Source organism: Panulirus ornatus, chromosome 56 (assembly GCF_036320965.1).
Source record: "Panulirus ornatus isolate Po-2019 chromosome 56, ASM3632096v1, whole genome shotgun sequence".
NCBI lineage: Eukaryota > Metazoa > Arthropoda > Malacostraca > Decapoda > Palinuridae > Panulirus > Panulirus ornatus.
This window is the reverse complement of record NC_092279.1, coordinates 4,474,152-4,496,431: the sequence shown is the minus strand read 5'-3', so window position 1 is coordinate 4,496,431 and position 22,280 is coordinate 4,474,152. Positions and strand designations below refer to the sequence as shown.

The 22,280-nt window shown below is 46.2% G+C and overlaps 1 protein-coding gene across 2 annotated transcripts; it reads left to right on the top strand.

Moving 5' to 3' along the window:
• Positions 1–6: 6 nt before the first annotated feature.
• On the top strand, positions 7–21,198 carry LOC139765848 (uncharacterized). 2 transcript variants are annotated; one of them, XM_071693685.1, is made up of 6 exons: positions 7–186; positions 9,502–9,709; positions 10,565–10,716; positions 13,247–13,367; positions 17,622–17,775; positions 19,206–21,198. In XM_071693685.1, exons 1-6 carry the CDS (start codon positions 135–137, stop codon positions 19,380–19,382), a joined length of 864 nt encoding a protein of 287 aa, XP_071549786.1. In that variant the 5' UTR covers positions 7–134; the 3' UTR covers positions 19,383–21,198. The 2 variants fall into 2 exon arrangements, with proteins under 2 accessions (XP_071549786.1, XP_071549787.1); XM_071693686.1 differs by lacking the exon at positions 7–186 and adding an exon at positions 405–533 and having other exon boundaries at positions 19,206–19,521.
• The last annotated feature ends 1,082 nt before the right edge of the window (positions 21,199–22,280 follow it).

Sequence of the window (22,280 nt, the reverse complement as noted above, 5' to 3'; positions counted from 1 at the left end):
GGGGTCAGTTATAGCAGTGTGCGAAGTGTTTCAGGCTGGACCAGTGTGTGTGTGTGTGTGTTGTATGTGTGTCTCCCCCTCCCGCCGCCGGAGCTCCGGGACCTATATCCTCAACACCAACTTCTGCCTTCAGCATGTTCACCACACGGGAGCTGGTGTTGTCGCTACTACTGCTGTGTGTCACAAGTAGGTTTGGGTCAGGTGGCGTGGCTCGTGTGGCCCCAGTGGTTGAGGAGTCGTGTGGCTGTGCTTTAGACGGCCTGCCTCCAAGGGCTCCCCTCACCAATGGGGGGTGGCCGGTCTCTGATTAAGCAGCCAGAGGAGCTGGTGCATGAGGACGGACTACAGTCCTCCCGGCTGCTGGCGACCATCACGCTCCTCAGTTGTGTGTGTGTCAGTGACCACATGAACTCAGCCGTCTCGCAAACGTCTCCGAGTACCTGAGTCTCTCTCTCCCCGTGCGAGTAACTTGAGGCGCCCCTGGCGAGTAATATAAAAAAGGAGGAGCGTGCCCCTGGCGAGGAACAAGGAAGGTAAGGTGTGGGATGTGTCACCAGGGCCTGACAGAAGCCAGGAACAAAGTGTTGCTCTTCGCTGTAAAGACACTAGCCACAACGACGCTCGATGGCCACGAAGATCATAATCAAACTAGAATAATAAACTGCTCAAAAGGTAACACTAAAACTCTAAGTCTACAGTTCTTTGCCCTTTACAAGATCTCACGGTAAAATGCGGAGCCTACGTTAGGATATAAACCGTCAGCTGCTTCATATCAATCTTTATCAATGCCTAATGAAAACTATGCATCTAAGGCTTTGTTCATCCTTAGAGAAACTTAAAATATAATAGAAAGGGTCCAGAGTAGGGCAACAAAGACATAAGAGAGATTCGCAAATACACGGAGAGGATACAGGCTGCAAAACGGCCCACCGTGAGACAAGAAGAACTGGGAAGCCATGATTCCAACTTTGTTTCCAAATCATTATAACAATGTCGACAGAGAACGGATCTTTGAATGACGCAATGAAAGAGCAACCAAAGGTTCTAGCAAGACACTAGGAAAGAAACTTGTTCGTCAAGACGAAAAATAATACTCTTAGCAGTATGAGGGTTGTGGGCGAATGGACAACGTGATGGTACTGGGAGTTCTGAGTGAAGAAATGTTTCCTAAGTTGTATGATAGTTTAGAAACGTCAAGAGACGTGTTCCGCCAGTGTTCACCTCCCTCCCCCTATAGCACAAACGGATAACTGATCATCAAACGGAATTATGACGGTACAGTACCGAGTCTGGTACGCCAGACGAGGTACGGTCATATCAAACAGATGACGGTACAGTACCGTGTCTGGTGCCCTAATAAGATAAGGGCATACGAGACACACTTGTGACGGTACACTACCGTTAACTGATGCGTGACAGACTTACGACGACGGTACAGTACCGTGTCTGGTGCACTAGTGATATACTGATGTTGGTACAGTACCGTGACTAGAGTGCTACTAACACACTGACACAGACTCACGACGGTACAGTACCATGTCTGGTGCACTGGTGATATACTGATGTTGGTACAGTACCGTGACTAGAGTGCTACTAATACACTGACACAGACTCACGACGGTACAGTACCGTGTCCGATGCGTTAACAGGAGATGGACACACTAGTCAGACTTACGCCAGTACCGCTCTCGGTGTGCTAATTCAGGAGGCGTAAGTTCATCAACGAGGCTACTTGCGTAATAGCGTAACCTCACTGTGACTCAGGAGAGAGCCTTCATCTGCACGCATCACAGAACCTTCATCATCTGCAAGTAAACCTGCTAACTGCGTCTATCAGCATAACTCTTCTATTCATGGCCGGAGCTACGACCCACTGGTCGTCAGTGGGGGACAGCTCTGCAAGCCCTGCCAGGATCAACCCAAAGTTTCCGGATAACCCCTACGAGCGTGTATCGCTTACCCAACCCGGGCGTCGGAGTCAGTAAACATACTGCATAGCTCAGGGCCGGCGGATTAGAGTATCAAAAGACTCTGGTTCGATCATTGGGTACGGTGGCCTGAAATTTACCCTAACCCTTTAAAAGGCCGGGTCAAAAGGGCGGGCCGTAATACCCAAGGGTCGTAAGGCCGTGATGAATCCTGGCAAGCGTCGTCTTCGAAGGGTCTGAGGTCAATCTGTAGACTTTAAACTCGGGCTGGTGGCACGACGAGACATTACGAAGGCCGATGTGGCAAGCTGGCGGTGTTGTGTTCCTCCCGTGTCAAACACAGCCACTGTGTAGCTGGTCTGGGAGCCGGGCATAGTGACCATACGCCACACACACACACACACACACGCACTCTCTCTCTCTCTCTCTGACACAAGGAACATACACAGAGGTTCCTAATTTCTCCCTAGGGAGGTTGGCGATATCAACACATCCCACGCCCGCCTCGCATGAGTATGTCGGAGATGTGCAGGACACGAACGATTTGGTTTATATCCATGTATACATATGCATTATTTTCACACATGTTCTTATATATATATATATATATATATATATGCATTTTTTCATGCATGTACATTTCTCTATTCATGCACTTGAGGTTTGTGTATGCCATACGCTTATATAAAAGTTACTAGTAATGATATCGTGACAAATATAGCACATTGCGTCTTTGACGGCGTCTGGGAACTCCTCCCCTCCTGTATGATAACTTTCTACATCAGGGAAATCCTCCCCTCCTGTATGATAACTTTCTACATCAGGGAACTCCTCCCCTCCTGTATGATAACTTTCTACATCTGGGAAATCCTCCCCTCCTGTATGATAACTTTCTATAAGTACAAACGGAGTGAGAAGGGCGCCGTTTTCTTCTTCAAAGTCATTCAAGTCTGTTCCTGACGCTACCTCGCCAGAGGGGGAGAAAGAAATAGATATAGAGTGGCTGGAAATAGATACAGAACGGCAAATATCATCAAAAATATAAATCTATTCTCTGGAGAGAACAGACGCCATCTGCAATAAGGATGAAGGGCCTGCAATATGCGTATTGCGTCACTCCTGGTGGCGTATTGTGTCCTACCATGGCGTCCACGATGGTTGGTCTCGCCCACCATCATGGTAGCAGATCTTGGCATCGTAAGAGCAGGGCGGGGGACCATAAATGGTAGTTATCACCGCCTGACATCATGGTAGTGGAGTGAAGCCAAGGAGAATTACGGTGGTCGGCTATGGGGATATGGTGAATGGTGCCATGGGAGCTCACTCAAAAGCGCATACTACGTCTCAAGTGGCGTCATGGTATGGGAGGTCGTGTGTCAGGCCAGGAGAATCATGGTAGTCTGGCGAAGAGTGGTCATGGCGGATGGCAAGGAGGAGCTGCAAAAGCCAGCGTCATGGTAGTGAGAAAAGAAAAAAAGGTAGATTGAACAGCGTCTTGCATCATGATAGCGCACTCGGCGACATGGTAGTAGATAACAGCATTGTGGTGGCGGTCAGTCAAGCCCCATGGTAGCGCGTATGGTCGAGCGGTGGGTAGGAGGTGGATGATTAAACACGGATGATTATCCACAGAGGAGGAACACACCAGGAGTTACGAACCAGCCCGGCTGGTATCAGATGGATGAGGTCGGGTATGATAACTCGGGAGGGAGCGAGAGGACATGAGATAACGGAGATAACATAAGATGACCCGGTGTCCAGGTCTAAGGTTTCTGTATGAATCTTATTTTCTGTCTATTGTTATCTCTCATTCAAGTCACGTATTTGTCTATTGTTATTTCTCATTCAAGTCATGTATTTGTCTATTGTTATTTCTCATTTAAGTCACGTATTTGTCTATTATTATTTCTCATTCAAGTCATGTATTTGTCTATTGTTATTTCTCATTTAAGTCACGTATTTGTCTATTGTTATTTCTCATTCAAGTCACGTATTTGTCTATTGTTATTTCTCATTCAAGTCACGTATTTGTCTATTGTTATTTCTCATTCAAGTCACGTATTTGTCTATTGTTATTTCTCATTCAAGTCACGTATTTATCTATTGTTATTTCTCATTCAAGTCACGTATTTGTCTATTGTTATTTCTCATTCAAGTCACGTATTTGTCTATTGTTATCTCTCATTTAAGTCACGCATTTGTCTATTGTTATTTCTCATTCAAGTCACGTATTTGTCTATTGTTATTTCTCATTCAAGTCACGTATTTGTCTATTGTTATTTCTCATTCAAGTCACGTATTTGTCTATTATTTCTCATTCAAGTCACGTATTTGTCTATTGTTATCTCTATTCAAGTCACGTATTTGTCTATTGTTATTTCTCATTCAAGTCACGTATTTGTCTATTGTTATCTCTCATTCATGTCACGTATTTGTCTATTGTTATCTCTCATTCAAGTCACGTATTTGTCGTTATTTCTCATTCAAGTCACGTATTTGTCTATTGTTATCTCTCATTCAAGTCACGTATTTGTCGTTATTTCTCATTCAAATCACGTAACTGTCTATCGTTGTTTCTCATTCGTGACGTAATTCTGTGTTGTTATCTCTCATTCAAGTTACTTAATTATGTCTACTGTTACTTCCCATTCCAAGTCACGTATTTGTCTATTGTTATTTCTCATTCAAGTCACGTAATTGTCTATTGTTATTTCTCATTCGTCACGTAAGTGTCTATCGGTTTCTCATTCGTGACGTAATGGTCTATCGCTGTTTCTCATTCAAGCGACGTAATTGTCCACTGATATTTCTCATTCAAGTGGATGAAGTATGGACAGACCAGTGAGAGGGCTTTCTCCTTACTGATATCACAACATCCGGTGCGATAATGAATGAAAAGAAAGAAATACAAACAGAACAAAAAAAATTCATCTGTTTTAGTGCGCCTGCGTGGAACTGAACAAGAGGGAACAAAGGGGGGTTAGTTAGGCTATGCGCCTAACAACTGCTAGGGGGGGGACCATTCAAGTCGCCAAGGTCAACATTAAACCACCACCACGGGAGAGAGAGAGAGAGAGAGAGAGAGAGAGAGAGAGAGAGAAGAGGAGGAGGAGGAGGAGGAGGAGGAGGAGGAGGAGGAGGAGGAGGGAGGGAGGGAGGGAGAGGGAGAGAGAGAGAGAGAGAGAGAGAGAGAGAGAGAGAGAGAGAGAGAGAGAGAGAGAGAGAGAGAGAGAGAGAGAGAGACGAGGAGGAGGAGGAGGAGGAGGAGGAGGAGGAGGAGGAGGAGGAGGAGGGAGGGAGGGAGGGAGGGAGGGAGGGAGGGAGGGAGGGAGGAGAGAGAGAGAGAGAGAGAGAGAGAGAGAGAGAGAGAGAGAGAGAGAGAGAGAGAGAGAGAGGAGGCGGAGGAGGAGGAGGAGGAGGGAGGGAGGGAGGGAGGGAGGGAGGGAGGGAGGGAGAGAGAGAGAGAGAGAGAGAGAGAGAGAGAGAGAGAGAGAGAGAGAGAGAGAGAGAGAGAGAGAGAGAGAGAGAGAGAGAGTCTTTAAAACACCTTCATTAGTGGTCACAGACAATTCCAAAGCCACATTCACTTCAACATGTAAATGGCCTAATTCGAAAAGTAAAAAAAGAAAAAAAAGAAAAAAATCCTGCAGTTAAATCTTACAGGATTAATTCCATCCTTTCCTGCAGTAATTCTTAGGATTTAGAATGAGAGAGAGAGAGAAAAAAAAATGAATTACTGTATAATGTATTTTCTTCATGTATTCTTTTACTACAGTACCAGAACACATGGAAACTCTGCCTTACTGATTTTCGAAGAAAAAAAAAATGAATCGCTGTATAATGTATTTTCTTCATGTATTATTCTTTTACTACGTACCAGAACAGATGGAAACATTGCCTTACTGATTTTCGAAGGTGTTCATGGCGTCTACATCAACTTGTTCCGTCTCTTAACCTTATGTCACTTCAAAGGGACTATATCCCACGTCAGTATTACATCTTTGATCTTTTTAAGAATTCAATATTCAATTAAGAACTGTAATTCTAATTCAAAACAGCTCATCGTGAGTCACACTCTGTCGAAGTTACCCCATATTGTAAAGACTTTTGACTTAGGTCACTGCGAAGCCTGGGTTTCTAGGCTTTTTCAAACCTTAGAAACCGTCAGGGGTACCTTCATCAAACCTAAGAAACCGTCAGGGGTACCTTTATCAACCCTAAGAAACCGTCAGGGGTACTTTCATCAAACCTAAGAAACCGTACAGGGTACCTTTATTACGCCTAAGAAACCGTCAAGGGTACCTTTATTATGCCTAAGAATCCGTCAAGGGTACCTTTATTATGCCTAAGAAACCGTCAAGGGTACCTTTATTAACCCTAAGAAACCGTCCAGGGGTACCTTTATAATACTTAAGAAACCGTCAGGGGTACCATCATCAAACCCTAAGAACCCGTCTGGGGTTACTATTTCAAATCGCCCGCCCTCTTGTGTTTACCGTTCGGTCCTGAACACTTGCTATAGGGACAATCAAATCATGCCTACACACACACCTGCAGGTGTTGCTTCATACCACAAGAGGTAAGGCGTCTTCAGGATCATGGGCCTGAAATGGGTCTAACTCGTCCTCGGCTCTGGTCTGAGGAACACATGAAACACTTGACGTTCAAGCCAGGCCGCCACATAACGACTTGAACAGCGAGACCAGGTTATGATTACCGTCTCGTGAGTGACGCATTAGAGGAATCTACGTCTAGCAGAGGGTCTAAGAGGGGGTGACAAAATACACCATCTATCACCATCTATCTCTAATTTTCTGTGATAGACGACCTCCATTTAAACCCTGCTTCTTGCACGAGTAATTTTCTTTTTCTTACACTCCCTCCGCACATCTACACCTTTTATGACTTCTTCACCTGGGAATCAATAGAGCCCTTTTTCGTCCTGGGGGAAAAAATGTTCGTGCTATTTGTTTATGCAGATCGTCCTGGTGAAAAAAATCACTCCAGAATCAACGCAAGACGTGGGTGTGACCATGTCCTTTCCACCCTTACACTCAAGGGTTTACCTGTTCTTTTTCCAAGTCTTGACACAGACTCTTTCCACCATTACACTCAAGGGTTACCTGTTCTTTTTCCAAGTCTTGACACAGACTTCTGATGATATTGGGCAATGGGTTTTGCATTCATCCTATGAAACAGACGGGGAAAAGCCGATTCCTTTATGACCATCTCAAACTCCGTTTTCACTAGGCCAGAATTGATTCCCTTACTACCTTCAAATGCTCTCTGACACTCACGGCGATGGTGGCAAAGGTGGTGGAGGTGGTAGTGGAATATCTGGTACCAGAACTGGTGGCAGAGGTAGGAGGAGTGGTGGCTGAGGCGGAAGGAGAGTCAAAAAAAAAGTGGTGGCACAGTGGGGGTGTGGAGGAGCCAATATGTTGATTCATGGCAGAGGGAGTCGTGGTATCAGTGGCATATAATAGGGTGGCAGAGGTGGTGGTGGGTAAGGCGTGTACCGGAAACATTCTTTGTCGATCGAACGAGTTGTGATAGAAAACACCCCCTCCTCACCACTGACCCTAAAACCAACAAGAGCCGTAACGGAAACCAAGGGGAACGCACGCGGCGTCACCACCTCCTAACGACACACCACACTCCACCCTCTCCTGTGAAACTGGAGTCACTGTCCTCAAACACAAAAAAAATCATATACAAACGCGGCACTGAACTTTACCCTCGCCTCAAAACCAAAGTGTGCCTCCCTTGCCCCGAGGGGAACTTACATGTTGGCTAAGTCTTGCTGTTGTCCATACAACACAAATCATTGTGTAAGATAAATAATATCGTACACAAGCGTGGCAATGACTTCGACGTCTGATCTGATCACATCAAAGAGAATCAAGACCTTCTCTTGCGTAAAGGTAAACACTCGTATGTTGAAATCCGACCCGCTGGATTACTGGCCAGAAACGAAAACATCTGGACACCAGCTAAGTGGCTTTGACCTTTTGACCCCGAGGTTAATAGCAGGCATTTGTTTCATTCCCACGTATCTTCATACCAAATTCTGATTAGATCGGACCAAGGGTCTTGTAGTTATCCGGCAGACACTAAATTCTGGGCAGACAGACCCACGATTGGAGGGACCTGTTACGTTTGCTGGGCCTTAAGAGTGTTGAACTATTTCTTGATTGTGTCAGGTGTCGAAATCAATTCCAGATAACCTGTATAGGAAGACGTTCTGGTTAAAGTGTTCACTGGATATATCAATCCCAAATCACAGAAGGCAATACCAGTCTGCTCATCCCACTCGCAAAAAAAAAAAAAAAAAAAGACATTAGCAAAGGAAGGTCCATCAGCGAAAACGTGACAAGTCAGCTATCAAAGAAAACGTAAATATAATATGGCAGTAAAGAGAAGGTTAAGACATTGGGTGAAAAGACAACCCCGTAATATCACACCACAGTGCATGCAACTCGTCACACAAACTCAGAATAGACAGATTCAAACAGCTAACACCGAAAGCAACACACACACACATATACACACACACACACTCAAAATCCTCCCACATTACCAGCCAGCCACTCCACGCGAACACAAGGTCTGACAGTCTCGTACACTCGGTCTGTACCCAGAGCCTGTGTCCTGTATCCCCGTAACGATCACCCCCTGGTGCGCTGGTACTTTTGTGGTGATGAAAACATCCACACGTCCACCTCCTTGCACACACCACCACCACCACCACCACCAGCCAAGTTGAAGCAATGACTAGGCTATTAAGTTTCATGATAAAAAAAAAGAGTAACGGGGGGGGGGGGGCCAAATTAATCTTTTAACTGATGATCTGTACCTGATCAGGTCACAGTACTGCATTAATCATGAATAAAACTTATGTGACCCTCATCTCGAGGTGGACCATGTCTGCATTAATCATGATTATAACTGTCACCCTCACCTCGAGGTGGACCATGTCTGCATTAATCATGATTATAACTGTCACCCTCACCTCGAGGTGGACCATGTCTGCATTAATCATGATTATAACTGTCACCCTCACCTCGAGGTGGACCACGTCTGCATTAATCATGAATATGAATGCGACCCTCATCCCGAGGTGGACCATGTCTACATTAATCATGAATATGAATGTGACCCTCACCTCGAGGTGGACCATGTCTGCATTAATCATATGTCATCCTCACCTCGAGGTGGACCATATCTGCATTAATCATGAGTACATATGTGACCCTCACCTCGAGGTGGACCATGTCTGCATTAATCATGAATATGAATGTGACCCTTATCTCGAGGTGAACCATGTCTGCATTAATCATATGTCACCCTCACCTCGAGGTGGACCATATCTGCATTAATCATGAGTATATATGTGACCCTCACCTCGAGGTGGACCATGTCTGCATTAATCATGAATATGAATGTGACCCTCACCTCGAGGTGGACCATGTCTGAGATGTCACCCTCACCTCGAGGTGGACCATGTCTGAGATGTCACCCTCACCTCGAGGTGGACCTTCTCTGATAGTTCGTTCTTTTCCTCACCTGCCAGGGAGCTGCCAGGAGAACCCGGACTCTCCCAGCAGCGACGACAATGACTTCTACGACGAAAGCCTGGAGGACGACTCCGACGGAGGAGACTCGTGCCAGCCCGCCATGGCCGACACCTGCTTCAGCGACGTGTCGGAGAACCTCCTCTGCCACGTCTTGACGCCCGTCGGTCGCAACTGCACCTTCAGGAACGCAAAGGATTTCTGCGAGTGAGTCTCGAGGGCCATGTTTTCCCTCGCTCGTGTTTCCATGGTACAGAGGAATAAATACAGTTATAAACAGATACAGAAAATACCAATTGAGGTACAAAGGGGCCACATACACTCCTTCATATGCATCACATGACTGACGTGTGGCCGGTGGCGACCCGAAAAAGTGTGTGCTGGGCCCTTGTGGCATCTATTTCTTTCCTTACACCGCAAAGCTTTAGGAAACTCTTAACACCCCACACAATTCCCAACAGCTACGACCTGTTATATGAATGATGACAGACAAGTATCGAGATCCAGAAATTACGTTCTCTGATCTTGTCACGTCCGTTTTGCACGGCAACAGTCGACAGAGAGAGAGAGAGAGAGAGAGAGAGAGAGAGAGAGAGAGAGAGAGAGAGAGAGAGAGAGAGAGAGAGAGAACGTAAACGAGTCACCGGGATACTTCTTTCGTAACGTAACGTAACCTACCATTAACGAACGTTTATATAAGCCAGAATATCCCGGTCAAGCTGAAGTCCAACTTGAACTGAATGCATCATAATCATCTTTTTAGCCCTAAGGGGAGTGGATGACGGCGGGAACTGCCATAGACTCGTACATTTCCCGGGGTGGAAGCGAACCACGACCAGACCTCCACCTGTCGCAGTGCATCGACACTCTTCATTCCCAGGAGGGTGGACGACACGGTCAAACACACTGAGAGGTTACCATTCTCTTCCCAGGATGCTGGATGGCACCTGACCGGCTTACAGTGCCGTCATTTTATTCCCAGGATGGAGGTGTGTGTGTGGACGAGGCCCTGACCTACGCCTGACGCGTTATGGTAAACCACTTCTATTTTTCTTTTCCCAGGGGACTGGACGACGCCCTAAACTGCACGTCGGACATCGTGGACAGCGGGTGCACGGTGGCCCAGGGGAGGCAGACCTTTGACGTGTGGCTGGCGGGGCTCAGGGCCGTCCACGCCAGCCTCTGCAACACTGGCGACCTCTCCCTCATCACCAGTACGTACCCGTGACGCCAGAGAGAGAGAGAGAGAGAGAGAGAGAGAGAGAGAGAGAGAGAGAGAGAGAGAGAGAGAGAGAGAGAGAGAGAGAGAGAGAGAGAGAGAGAGAGAGAGAGAGAGAGAGAGAGAGAGAGAGAGAGAGAGAGAGAGACCAGGCAAGGAGGTCTGGAGGAGGGGAGCTCGGTGTAGTCTGAGGGCTGATGGTTTACGTACATTACGTACAGAGGGAGTGTGTGCGTCTGTGTGTGTGTGTGTGTGTGTGTATATGTGTGTGTGTGTGTGTGTGTGTGTGTGTATGTGTGTGTGTGTGTGTGTGTGTGTGTGTGTGTGTGTGTGCATCACTAGTCAGCGCCCGCTTACGAGGCGACGCCGCGAGTGAAGAGTCACCCTCAGCGAGACTGCATTACGGTCTGAGGACGACTGCGAGAAACTCGTCGAGAAACTCCACACGCCAAAGGAGTCCAGTTTTCCCTGCCACTAGAAGCAGCGCAAACTCGATGCCAGAGGCTCCTAGAGTAAGAGCGGTGCTCTTTCATTAAAGAGATATCCTGAGGCAATGACGTATATCTATGCACACTCGCCGTTTCCCGTGTGGGCGAGGTAGCGAGACGAACGGATGGATGAGCCTTAGAGGCAAGAATTCCTCGCTTGGCTCTTTGCTCTATTCCTTCTTTTGGAAGGTAATACAGGAAGGGAGGACTTCCGGGCATCATCTCCCGCTCCTCTTAGTCGCCTTCTACGAAAAGCAGGGAATACATGAGCAGTATCCCCCCCCCCCACCATCGTATATACATATATATTTTTTTTCATACTATTCGCCATTTCCCGCATTAGCGAGGTAGCGTTAAGAACAGAGGACTGCGCCTTTGAGGGAATATCCTCACTTGGCCCCCTTCTCTGTTCCTCTTTTGGAAAATCAAAAACCGTGAGGGGTGGATTTCCAGCCCCCGGCTCCCACCCGTTTTAGTCGCCGTCTACGACGCGCAGGGAATACGTGGGAAGTATTCTTTCTCCCCTATACCCAGGGATATATATATATATATATATATATATATATATATATATAATCATGTACCCCAAGGACCCCTTATCTAGGGGCTCCTGCTGCTATAAGGCTGCTCTATAACCAGTAGCAGGGTAAGGCCGGATCCCCTTTGAGGCGCGAGAACTTCTACAGAGAACGTCCTCTCTTTATCTGACGATGATACAGCCTCGCCAGACGTAAAAGCCTCAAGGAGGCGAGTCCAGTGATAAATAATATAAACAATCTATTGAATGAGAGAAGAAGCTCGGGGTGCTACGGAGGAAAGGATCCTTCCTGACCGCTTATCTTTTTCACCAGTAAACCTTCTCATCACATCCTTTTCTCCGGCGGCAGAGGGAATTCCATCAGCAGGAAGCATTTCCTCTTATGTCACTGGTAAAACACGGGCAACGCTTACGGTCGCTGCAGTTATTGTTAGAGATAACTCAACGGTATTCTGTAGTCTAAGATGATGTGATTATTACACGAAAGTGCACTTGGGAACTTACCGTGTTTCATTTTCCCAGCGGACTCATAGGAATATATATATATATATATATATATATATATATATATATAATGGAAAGGTCATTTCGCTTCCATTTTGTATACAACTAGCTGAAGGTTCCCTCAAGAAAAAAAATAGAAACTTATGCTAGTGAATTTAAAGACAGCCAACCTTATTACAGGAAAATAAATACGATGAACATCATTTCTGTTAGTGTTTACACCGTGGTAAAGATCAGGGGTTAGAGGGAGGGGGTGGAAGACTGCTTTGCAGCTGAGCACCCAACGCATGTATTAATTCGAGCGACTCTCGAAATCAAAACCGGCCCCCAACATTAATCCGTGTCGGATATCAATAAGGTTTGAATACTGACACGTTAAACGGATACCGTTCTTATAGCGGATGTAGTCCATTAGTTAATGAAGGTTTTTATATCCTGTACTACAGACGTATTTTACACACACACACACACACACACACACACATCCTCCTAAAAACCCACTACACTAGTTACACACGGGTTGACCTGTGCCAGTAAAAGGCACCCTGAACACAGACACCTGACCTGTGCCAGGAATGGCACACCAGAGAACGGGCTGTCATGGACAACAAGGACCCCCCCGTGTCTTACTGGCGTCAGGACCATAATGGTCTTCCGCTGTGAAACAAAAACCAAATATCCTTTTCAACTCGTCATTCGGCTCCTGGCAGACCACTACATCACCTTCTGTTTCTCTTTCCTCTGAGTCCTTTCATCTCTTGGAGAACCTTAGCACTTCACGCTGCCCTACTTCTAACATAATAACACAGGATGTCCTGCAAACATAGGGTTATCAGAAAACGACATTTTTGAACATTCGGTCTCTCAAAAGACTTCTGCATGCAGTCTGGTCATACTTCCTAACCTCCTTTCTGTACCAGAGATATGTGACTCTACGATAAAGCAACAGATTCTGAAAGCATCATATGGTTTACATTTCTTTTTTTTTTTTCCAGGCCTCCTGCAGAGCTCCAGCTGCTGGAGGTTCAAGAAATTCATCAAATGCGTTGAGGAGAAGGCCAACGTGACCCACGTCAGTGACCTCCTCACCACTGAACTGGACACGTATGAGTGCAAGTAAGTGACAGGGTCGAAATCTGCAGCTCACTCAACCACACTCTCTCTACTACCACAAGCCTCCCTTACCCTTTCGTTACTCACTCGACCAAACCACCTCACACCACATACTGTCCTCAAACATCTCATTTGCCAACGCATCCACCCTCCTCTGTACAGTCTTATCAGTACCACATGCCTTCACACATACCTATTTTTGCCCAGCCAGATAACGCTCTCTCTGTCCATACATTCTTCAGCGCTCCCAGAACCTTCGCTCCCTCCCCTCCCCTATGACTTCTGCTTCTATGATTCCATTTGCTGTCATGTCCACTCCCAAATATCGAAAACACTTCACTTCCAATTTTTCTCCATTCAAACTTACCTCCAAATTGACTTGTCCCTCAACCCTACTAAACCTAATCACCTTGCTCTTATTCATATTTACTCAATGTCCTCCTTTCGCACGCTCTTCCAAATTCAGTCATCAACTTCTGTCGCTTCTCACTCGAATCAGCCATCAGTGCTGTATCATCGGCGAACAACAACTGACTCACTTCCTAGGCCCTCTCTTCCCCTGTCTCTAGAGACTGCATACTCGCCCCTCTCTCTAAAACTCTTGCATTAACCTCCCTAACTACCCCATCCATAAATAAATTCAACAACCATGGTGACATCACACACACCTGCCGCAGACTAACCTTCACTTGAAACCAATCATTCTCCTCTCTTCCTACTCGTACACATACCTTAAACCCGTGATAAAAACTGCTTCCTGCTGCTTTCCTCCCACACTGCATACTTTTAAGACCTTCCACAAGGAATCTCTATCAGTCCTATCATATGCATTCTCCAGATCCATTATTGTTACATATAAATCCAACTGCTTCTATGAGTATTTCTCACAAACTGTCTTTAAAGGAAGTACTTGATCCACACATCCTCCACACCTTCTCAAAACAAATTGCTCCTCCCCAATCTAGTGCTCTGTACATGCCTTCACCCTCTTCATCAATATCCTCCCATACAACATACAAGGTATACTCGACAAACATACACCTCTGTAGTTTGAAGACACCCTTGAACTTCCTTACCTTAATTCAGTAGCACATGTACTGTTATCAATCCTCGGGCACTTCACCATGATCCATACATACACGAAAAATCCGAACGAACCAATCAACGACACAGTCACCCCATTTCTCTGTAAATTTAACAGCAATACCACCTTTTCCAGCCGCCTTGCCCTATTTCATTTTATTTAAGACTTGTACCACCTCTTCTCTCTTCACCAAACCACTCTCCATGACACCAAGAATCTTTTAGTTCTCCCTTCTAATAATAATTTCACTTTGCTTCCCGTGTTGCTTAAATCCTTTAATGTAGATGTTGCCTTTAGCAACAACAATACTATAAAGAATATCTTAATCAGTAATTCACCAGAAAATTCTCTTGGATGCATCTATAAGGTGCCTTGTGGAAAATGTGATAAATTTTATGTTGGTCAGACTGGTAAGGATCTTTCTGTTAGACGTAAGCATCATAAATATAGTATAAGAACGGGACAAGAATCAAATGCCTTGTTTAATCACGTTAAAAACTATGATCATTGTACTGACTGGAGTACCGCCATCTCAGTTATTAACTCTATTACCAGGAGAAATATCATTGAATCTTCTATTGCTAAATACACAAAGAATTATAATCTTAATATTAGTGATGGTCTATACAAATTAGATAACTTCATTGTTGATAAAATTTGTAAAATGATAAGTTTATGAACGCTCGTTGTATGTTTTGGACAATCACATGTTTACCAAATGGCGTCCTAGCTTCGTCTCTTCGATGTATATCAACTGACTTATATTTCTCTCTTTTGTCTCCCCTGATGATGTGATTATTACACGAAAGTGCACTTGGGAACTTATCGTGTTTCATTTTCCCCGTGGACTCATAGGAATATATATATATATATGTATATATATATATTTTTTTTTTTTTTTTTATACTTTGTCGCTGTCTCCCGCGTTTGCGAGGTAGCGCAAGGAAACAGACGAAAGAAATGGCCCAACCCCCTCCATACACATGTACATACACACGTCCACACACGCAAATATACATACCTACACAGCTTTCCATGGCTTACCCCGGACGCCTCACATGCCCTGATTCAATCCACTGACAGCACGTCAACCCCTGTATACCACATCGCTCCAATTCACTCTATTCCTTGCCCTCCTTTCACCCTCCTGCATGTTCAGGCCCCGATCACACAAAATCCTTTTCACTCCATCATTCCACCTCCAATTTGGTCTCCCTCTTCTCCTCGTTCCCTCCACCTCCGACACATATATCCTCTTGGTCAATCTTTCCTCACTCATTCTCTCCATGTGCCCAAACCATTTCAAAACACCCTCTTCTGCTCTCTCAACCACGCTCTTTTTATTTCCACACATCTCTCTTACCCTTACGTTACTTACTCGATCAAACCACCTCACACCACACATTGTCCTCAAACATCTCATTTCCAGCACATCCATCCTCCTGCGCACAACTCTATCCATAGCCCACGCCTCGCAACCATACAACATTGTTGGAACTACTATTCCTTCAAACATACCCATTTTTGCTTTCCGGGATAATGTTCTCGACTTCCACACATTTTTCAAGGCTCCCAAAATTTTCGCCCCCTCCCCCACCCTATGATCCACTTCCGCTTCCATGGTTCCATCCGCTGACAGATCCACTCCCAGATATCTAAAACACTTCACTTCCTCCAGTTTCTCTCCATTCAAACTCACCTCCCAATTGACTCGACCCTCAACCCTACTGTACCTAATAACCTTGCTCTTATTCACATTTACTCTTAACTTTCTTCTTCCACACACTTTTCCAAACTCCGTCACCAGCATCTGCAGTTTCTCACATGAATCCGCCACCAGCGCTGTATCATCAGCGAACAACAACTGACTCACTTCCCAAGCTCTCTCATCCCCAACAGACTTCATACTTGCCCCTCTTTCCAAAACTCTTGCATTTACCTCACTAACAACCCCATCCATAAACAAATTAAACAACCATGGAGACATCACACACCCCTGCCGCAAACCTACATTCACTGAGAACCAATCACTTTCCTCTCTTCCTACACGTACACATGCCTTACATCCTCGATAAAAACTTTTCACTGCTTCTAACAACTTGCCTCCCACACCATATATTCTTAATACCTTCCACAGAGCATCTCTATCAACTCTATCATATGCCTTCTCCAGATCCATAAATGCTACATACAAATCCATTTGCTTTTCTAAGTATTTCTCACATACATTCTTCAAAGCAAACACCTGATCCACACATCCTCTACCACTTCTGAAACCACACTGCTCTTCCCCAATCTGATGCTCTGTACATGCCTTCACCCTCTCAATCAATACCCTCCCATATAATTTACCAGGAATACTCAACAAACTTATACCTCTGTAATTTGAGCACTCACTCTTATCCCCTTTGCCTTTGTACAATGGCACTATGCACGCATTCCGCCAATCCTCAGGGAGAAGTATAAAAGAAAGAGACAGGAGGTCAAGAGAAAGGTGCAAGAGGTGAAAAAAAGGGCAAATGAGAGTTGGGGTGAGAGACTATCAGTAAATTTTAGGGAGAATAAAAAGATGTTCTGGAAGGAGGTAAATAGGGTGCGTAAGACAAGGGAGCAAATGGGAACTTCAGTGAAGGGCGTAAATGGGGAGGTGATAACAAGTAGTGGTGATGTGAGAAGGAGATGGAATGAGTATTTTGAAGGTTTGTTGAATGTGTTTGATGACAGAGTGGCAGATATAGGGTGTTTGGGTCGAGGTGGTGTGCAAAGTGAGAGGGTTAGGGAAAATGATTTGGTAAACAGAGAAGAGGTAGTAAAAGCTTTGCGGAAGATGAAAGCCGGCAAGGCAGCAGGTTTGGATGGTATTGCAGTGGAATTTATTAAAAAAGGGGGTGACTGTATTGTTGACTGGTTGGTAAGGTTATTTAATGTATGTATGACTCATGTATATATATATATATATATATATATATATATATATATATATATATATATATATATATATATATATATATGTGTGTGTGTGTGTGTGTGTGTGTGTGTGTGTGTTTAAGCCAGACGACACAACAGTACATTACCTGTTATATTTTCTGCAAGAGAGTAAAGTCATGATGAACGCTGGCCGGCGCTGCCTCAAGGTGCGAGTAACCCATGGCCTCCTCCTCCTCCTCCTGCAGCCGCCTCCAGCTCTCTGTGGCCCTGTGCAACGCCCTCTCGGAGAAGAACCGGGTGCCGTGTCTCGGGAAGGCCGACGCGGTGAAAGAAGCGCTCGTCGTCTTCTTCGGCGCCACCTCCTGCGGACAGCAGTCATCGTCCCTCTGCACCACCCAGGTCTGCTGGTGAAGCCAAAGGCAGGAAAATATCATGATCCAATGACATTCCAACACATAACTTCCTTCAGAATCACAAATCATGCAGAACACAACAACAATAATACTGTAAACACGTCACTTGTGAGACTAGCAAAACAATTTTCTTCTTACCCTTACAGTATGAATTAATTCACCACATTAAGGTCAAAACAGATGCAGGACAACGGGGAAAAAGATCAAGTGTAGCTATCAAATTCACATCAAGGTCAAAACGGATGCAGGACAACGGGGAAAAAGATCAAGTGTAGCTATCAAATTCACGTCAAGGTCAAAACGGATGCAGGACAACGGAACAATCAAGTGTAATCCCCAAATTTCAGATTTACCCGTGATGTTTCCATTGTTATATTCAACAAATGCACCTCCGGCAGGCAATAACCACTCTATCACCTACATCCTCAGCCTCTTGCCATAACAGGATTCTGTGAGGAGTTGAACCTCATCTTCCCACACTGTTCTCACCCATTCAACACCTTCATGAACCTCCAGATTCTTCCCCTGTTTCAATAAGGCCAAGTCAACAGCTGAGAGGTTAATGTAACACCTAGAGGTATGATTCACATGTAGGGTTCTGCTACTCACCTTGTCTCTCAACCAGTACAAGGAATGTTTCATTTCCTCTCGCTCGCTCCTCACCTGGTCCACCATACAATACAACATTCCTCTCCCCTGAGCTCACAACACAATATCAATCCGGTGATGTAACCTTAAGTCATACAGCAACCCAACGTCTTATGACCACCACTGTACCCCAGTTGTATCGGGCTCAGCACTACCCCATTACTGTGATCTTACACAATACCTCGACACATGATCACTGTATCATTGTTGTAGGGGTGCACGATACGCCATCTCTGTAAACTGATACCATAACCCATTATGACCATCACTACAGTGGGTTCCTCACACCGGCTGTGTAATATTACGACACATGTCTTAGTTACTTCCCAGTGGTGTGAGCACACGACACATCATCACTCCTGTGGTCTGACCTTCTTAACATCCCTGTAGTCTTAAACTCACAACACCCTACTGGTGCTGACCTTTTCAACACCCCGACTGGATGAAATTACAACTGAACACACTGGTGGTACAAGCTCGAGCCATAACATCCCACTAGGTGTTGTTATTTCACAATTAATGATTCAGTTATCTTGTCTTTGCGAAGCCACACTCCTGTTAGCCCTTATACACACATAAAGCCACGAACGAGTTGAAATGTTGAGGATATTACCCACGCCAAATGAGGTTAAAGTACACTCACTTGTCGTCTCATGTTTACATCACTGGGGAGGCTCATGAGGAATACAATTAGCCTGTAGTTTCTGCATGAGAGTATCCCTTGACCAGCGGGACGCTTGGAATGAACCGGCTGTGTTATTGTTGCAGAGCGTCGGGTCGGTGGGGTCGGCGGTGGTGGTGACGATCGTGGTCATGGCGTTGGTGACGGCGCTGGCGGCCATCATCCTGCTGAAGCACAAGGTTCTCGCCCTCGACTCCCGCCTGAAGCACTGCACCAGGACCAGCACCCAGGAGGACATGCAGGAGGACTACGACAGGTTCTAACGACGAGCGACGACAACGGCCCTTCCTCCAACCCTTCCTTACGTACACGACGCTCATCCTGAAGAGGGAGACGCTCATCCTGAAGAGGGAGACGCTCATCCTGAAGAGGAAGACCTCGACCCGACATCTGAGACTAAGACATCTACAAGGCCCATCTCAGTCCTACAAGGACGACCCTGAGACTCCAACTAACCCTCCTACTTGAACGAGAGGTTCTCCAGTGTCAAGTCAACCTTCAGCGACGTATAGTGACGCTCGCCTGGAGATCCATGCGGGACGTGACATAGCTACCTGGCCAACTACAGGCAAGACGACCACACCCCGAGGCTTTGGTCTCCCTCCCCCTCAACAGAAGAGAGGTAGACGACACTGGAGGACAGACCCTGTGCTTCACATCACAGTCTCAAGTGACGACACTGGGTACTTGTAACTTGCCTGGTTCTACACGGTGAAGAACGACCAGGGAAAAGGGGTGATTCCTAACCCTACTAGTAGGTCCGGCCCTAGACACAAAACCCTGATTCTAGAAGGGAGAAAACCCCCTGACCCTAGAATAAGGAGTCTCACGCAAAGGGGAAGAACCTACTGATCTTGAGGGGGTGGCATGGGCCTTCTCTGGGGTTTTACGGAGGACCAAAAGCATAAAATCTAAAGATAAGCTTAAGAGGTAAAAGTGCAGCTTATGACAGCACAAGGCCGTTCATTAATCAAGACAGACTGCGTGAAATGGTTAAGTGAATTATCAGCTGCTCCGCTCAGTGTGGGGTGGCGGCGTGACACGGGGATAAGATAAGGCGAGGGTGGGAGTGTGGGGGGAGGAGGAGGACGTGGAGTGGTAGGAGTAAGATACGGTGATGGTGAGTGGGTCTGGAGGAAGGGAGGTGCTAGACAAGCTGAAGGTGGCGGGAGAAAAAGGAATGGGAGGAGGAGGAACACAATATAACTTGTGATAGGTAAACTGAGAGAGAGAGAGAGAGAGAGAGAGAGAGAGAGAGAGAGAGAGAGAGAGAGAGAGAGAGAGAGAGAGAGAGAGAGAGAGAGAGAGAGAGTGTGTGTGTGTACGTCTCTGTACGTACAGTCGCGCGTCACCTTCACGTCCACGACTACTTCACCTGGGGTCGAGCCGTCTGGCGCTACCAGGTGTTGTCAGTTGCTCAAGCTCACCGTGCACATCCTGGTCTACTCACCTCCCACGGGCTTCGCCAGAATCACCCAGGAACACCCTGTGGCGACGAGGCATTCGGGATGGCCCCGTCCACATACGTTTCAACCAGCGATCACTGCTCCCTCCTCTCTTCTTATACGACAGACTTCATAATCTATCAAGACTGTTCATGTGTCTTACGTAAAACTCTTATGGTGTTTAACGGGATGGAAAGCACTTGTATGTACTCACTCAAGTCGACCATAGTTATCCAAAGAGCGTATATATATATATATATATATATATATATATATATATATATGTGGAATATCTCTGCGCAAGAACTGTGTACGTAAGGTCGCACGTCTTGAGCTCTTTTGACTTGTAATTCAACCTTACTGCAGCCCGCACTTCTGTATGTCTGTCAACGTGTGCTTCTTTGTATCTGTGAGCGTGTGTGCAGAGGCTAAAGGGCGTCTAACACATACTGTGTGCGCGAAAGCGCATTCATATGCCCTAAGCTGAGTATGAGTTACTACCTAAAACATGTATATAATACACAGCTTTATGGCATGATTCTAATACAGTCCTATACTGTTGATGCATTCGCATAAGAACCTGGCAATCCTACCTGTGTACATTTGTCGATCACAATAAAATATTTTCTCTCTACTGGACGCTTTCTCCCTTGGCAACAAAATGGACTGTCTCATATCGCGAGTGTGTGGCTATGTACCTAATCAACACGTCTTTATCTCCAGCACAACCATGCAAGCCAGGCAGGCCCACAAGGGGTACAACGCGTCTTTATCTACCAGCACAACCATGCAAGCCAGGCAGGCCCACGAGGGGGTACAACGCGTCTTTATCTACCAGCACAACCATGCAAGCCAGGCCCACAAAGTTACCTCCCTCGCTTGCCAGGGGACACGCTCGAATCACGTCCCTACACGCCCCTTGCCACTCAAACTACTTTACCTCTATACCATCCACTACCCGGGTGAGACGCGCCGTCATCTTGTGAGAACCCCGGCTTTAGCCTACGGCCCCAAGCATCTCACGGTCGTGTAAACCCCACAACAGGTACACACTGTCCTTACACCGTGTAAACCTCACAACAGGTACAACAGGTGTCCCGGCCGTACACAACTGACCCACAACCTCTCAATGCACAACACCTTTCAAAAGCTTACTTCTGTATGTTCCCCCATTTCTGATGTCCAGCTGCTTCACTCCTCTCCCTCCCTCCCATCTGTATAATAACGAACAGGACACTAAATTATGCACAAGTGGAGCTACACTGACACCTGTCACAGGTGGAGCTACACCGACACCTCTCACAGGTGGAGCTACAATGACACCTGTCTCAGGTGGAGCTACACCGACACCTCTCACAGGTGGAGCTACAATGACACCTGTCTCAGGTGGAGTTACACCGACACCTCTCACAGGTGGAGCTACAATGACACCTGTCTCAGGTGGAGCTACAGTGACACCTGTCACAGGTGGAGCTACACTGACACCTGTCACAGGTGGACCTACAGTGACACCTGTCACAGGTGGAGCTGCACTAGCGTCTAGCGCAGGTGGGGGATGCCTTGTTACCCATCTGGCACAGATGGAGCAGTGCTGACTGCAGCCGATCTAATGTCAGCGAGGCGTTACTTCCACCATTCCAAGTTAAACCAACAGTTACTAGGGAGGTCCTCATCTCTGTAGAGTTCCTATCCATGGCAATGTTACCACTGTTCCTC

Excerpts from the sequence above, each read along its gene's own strand:
- LOC139765848 (XM_071693685.1), top strand. The coding sequence starts at position 135 with ATGTTCACCACACGGGAGCTGGTGTTGTCGCTACTACTGCTGTGTGTC. Across the intron at positions 9,710-10,564 it reads AACGCAAAGGATTTCTGCGA|GGGACTGGACGACGCCCTAA; the intron begins GTGAGTCTCGAG and ends TTCTTTTCCCAG. Across the intron at positions 17,776-19,205 it reads CGTCCCTCTGCACCACCCAG|AGCGTCGGGTCGGTGGGGTC; the intron begins GTCTGCTGGTGA and ends TTATTGTTGCAG.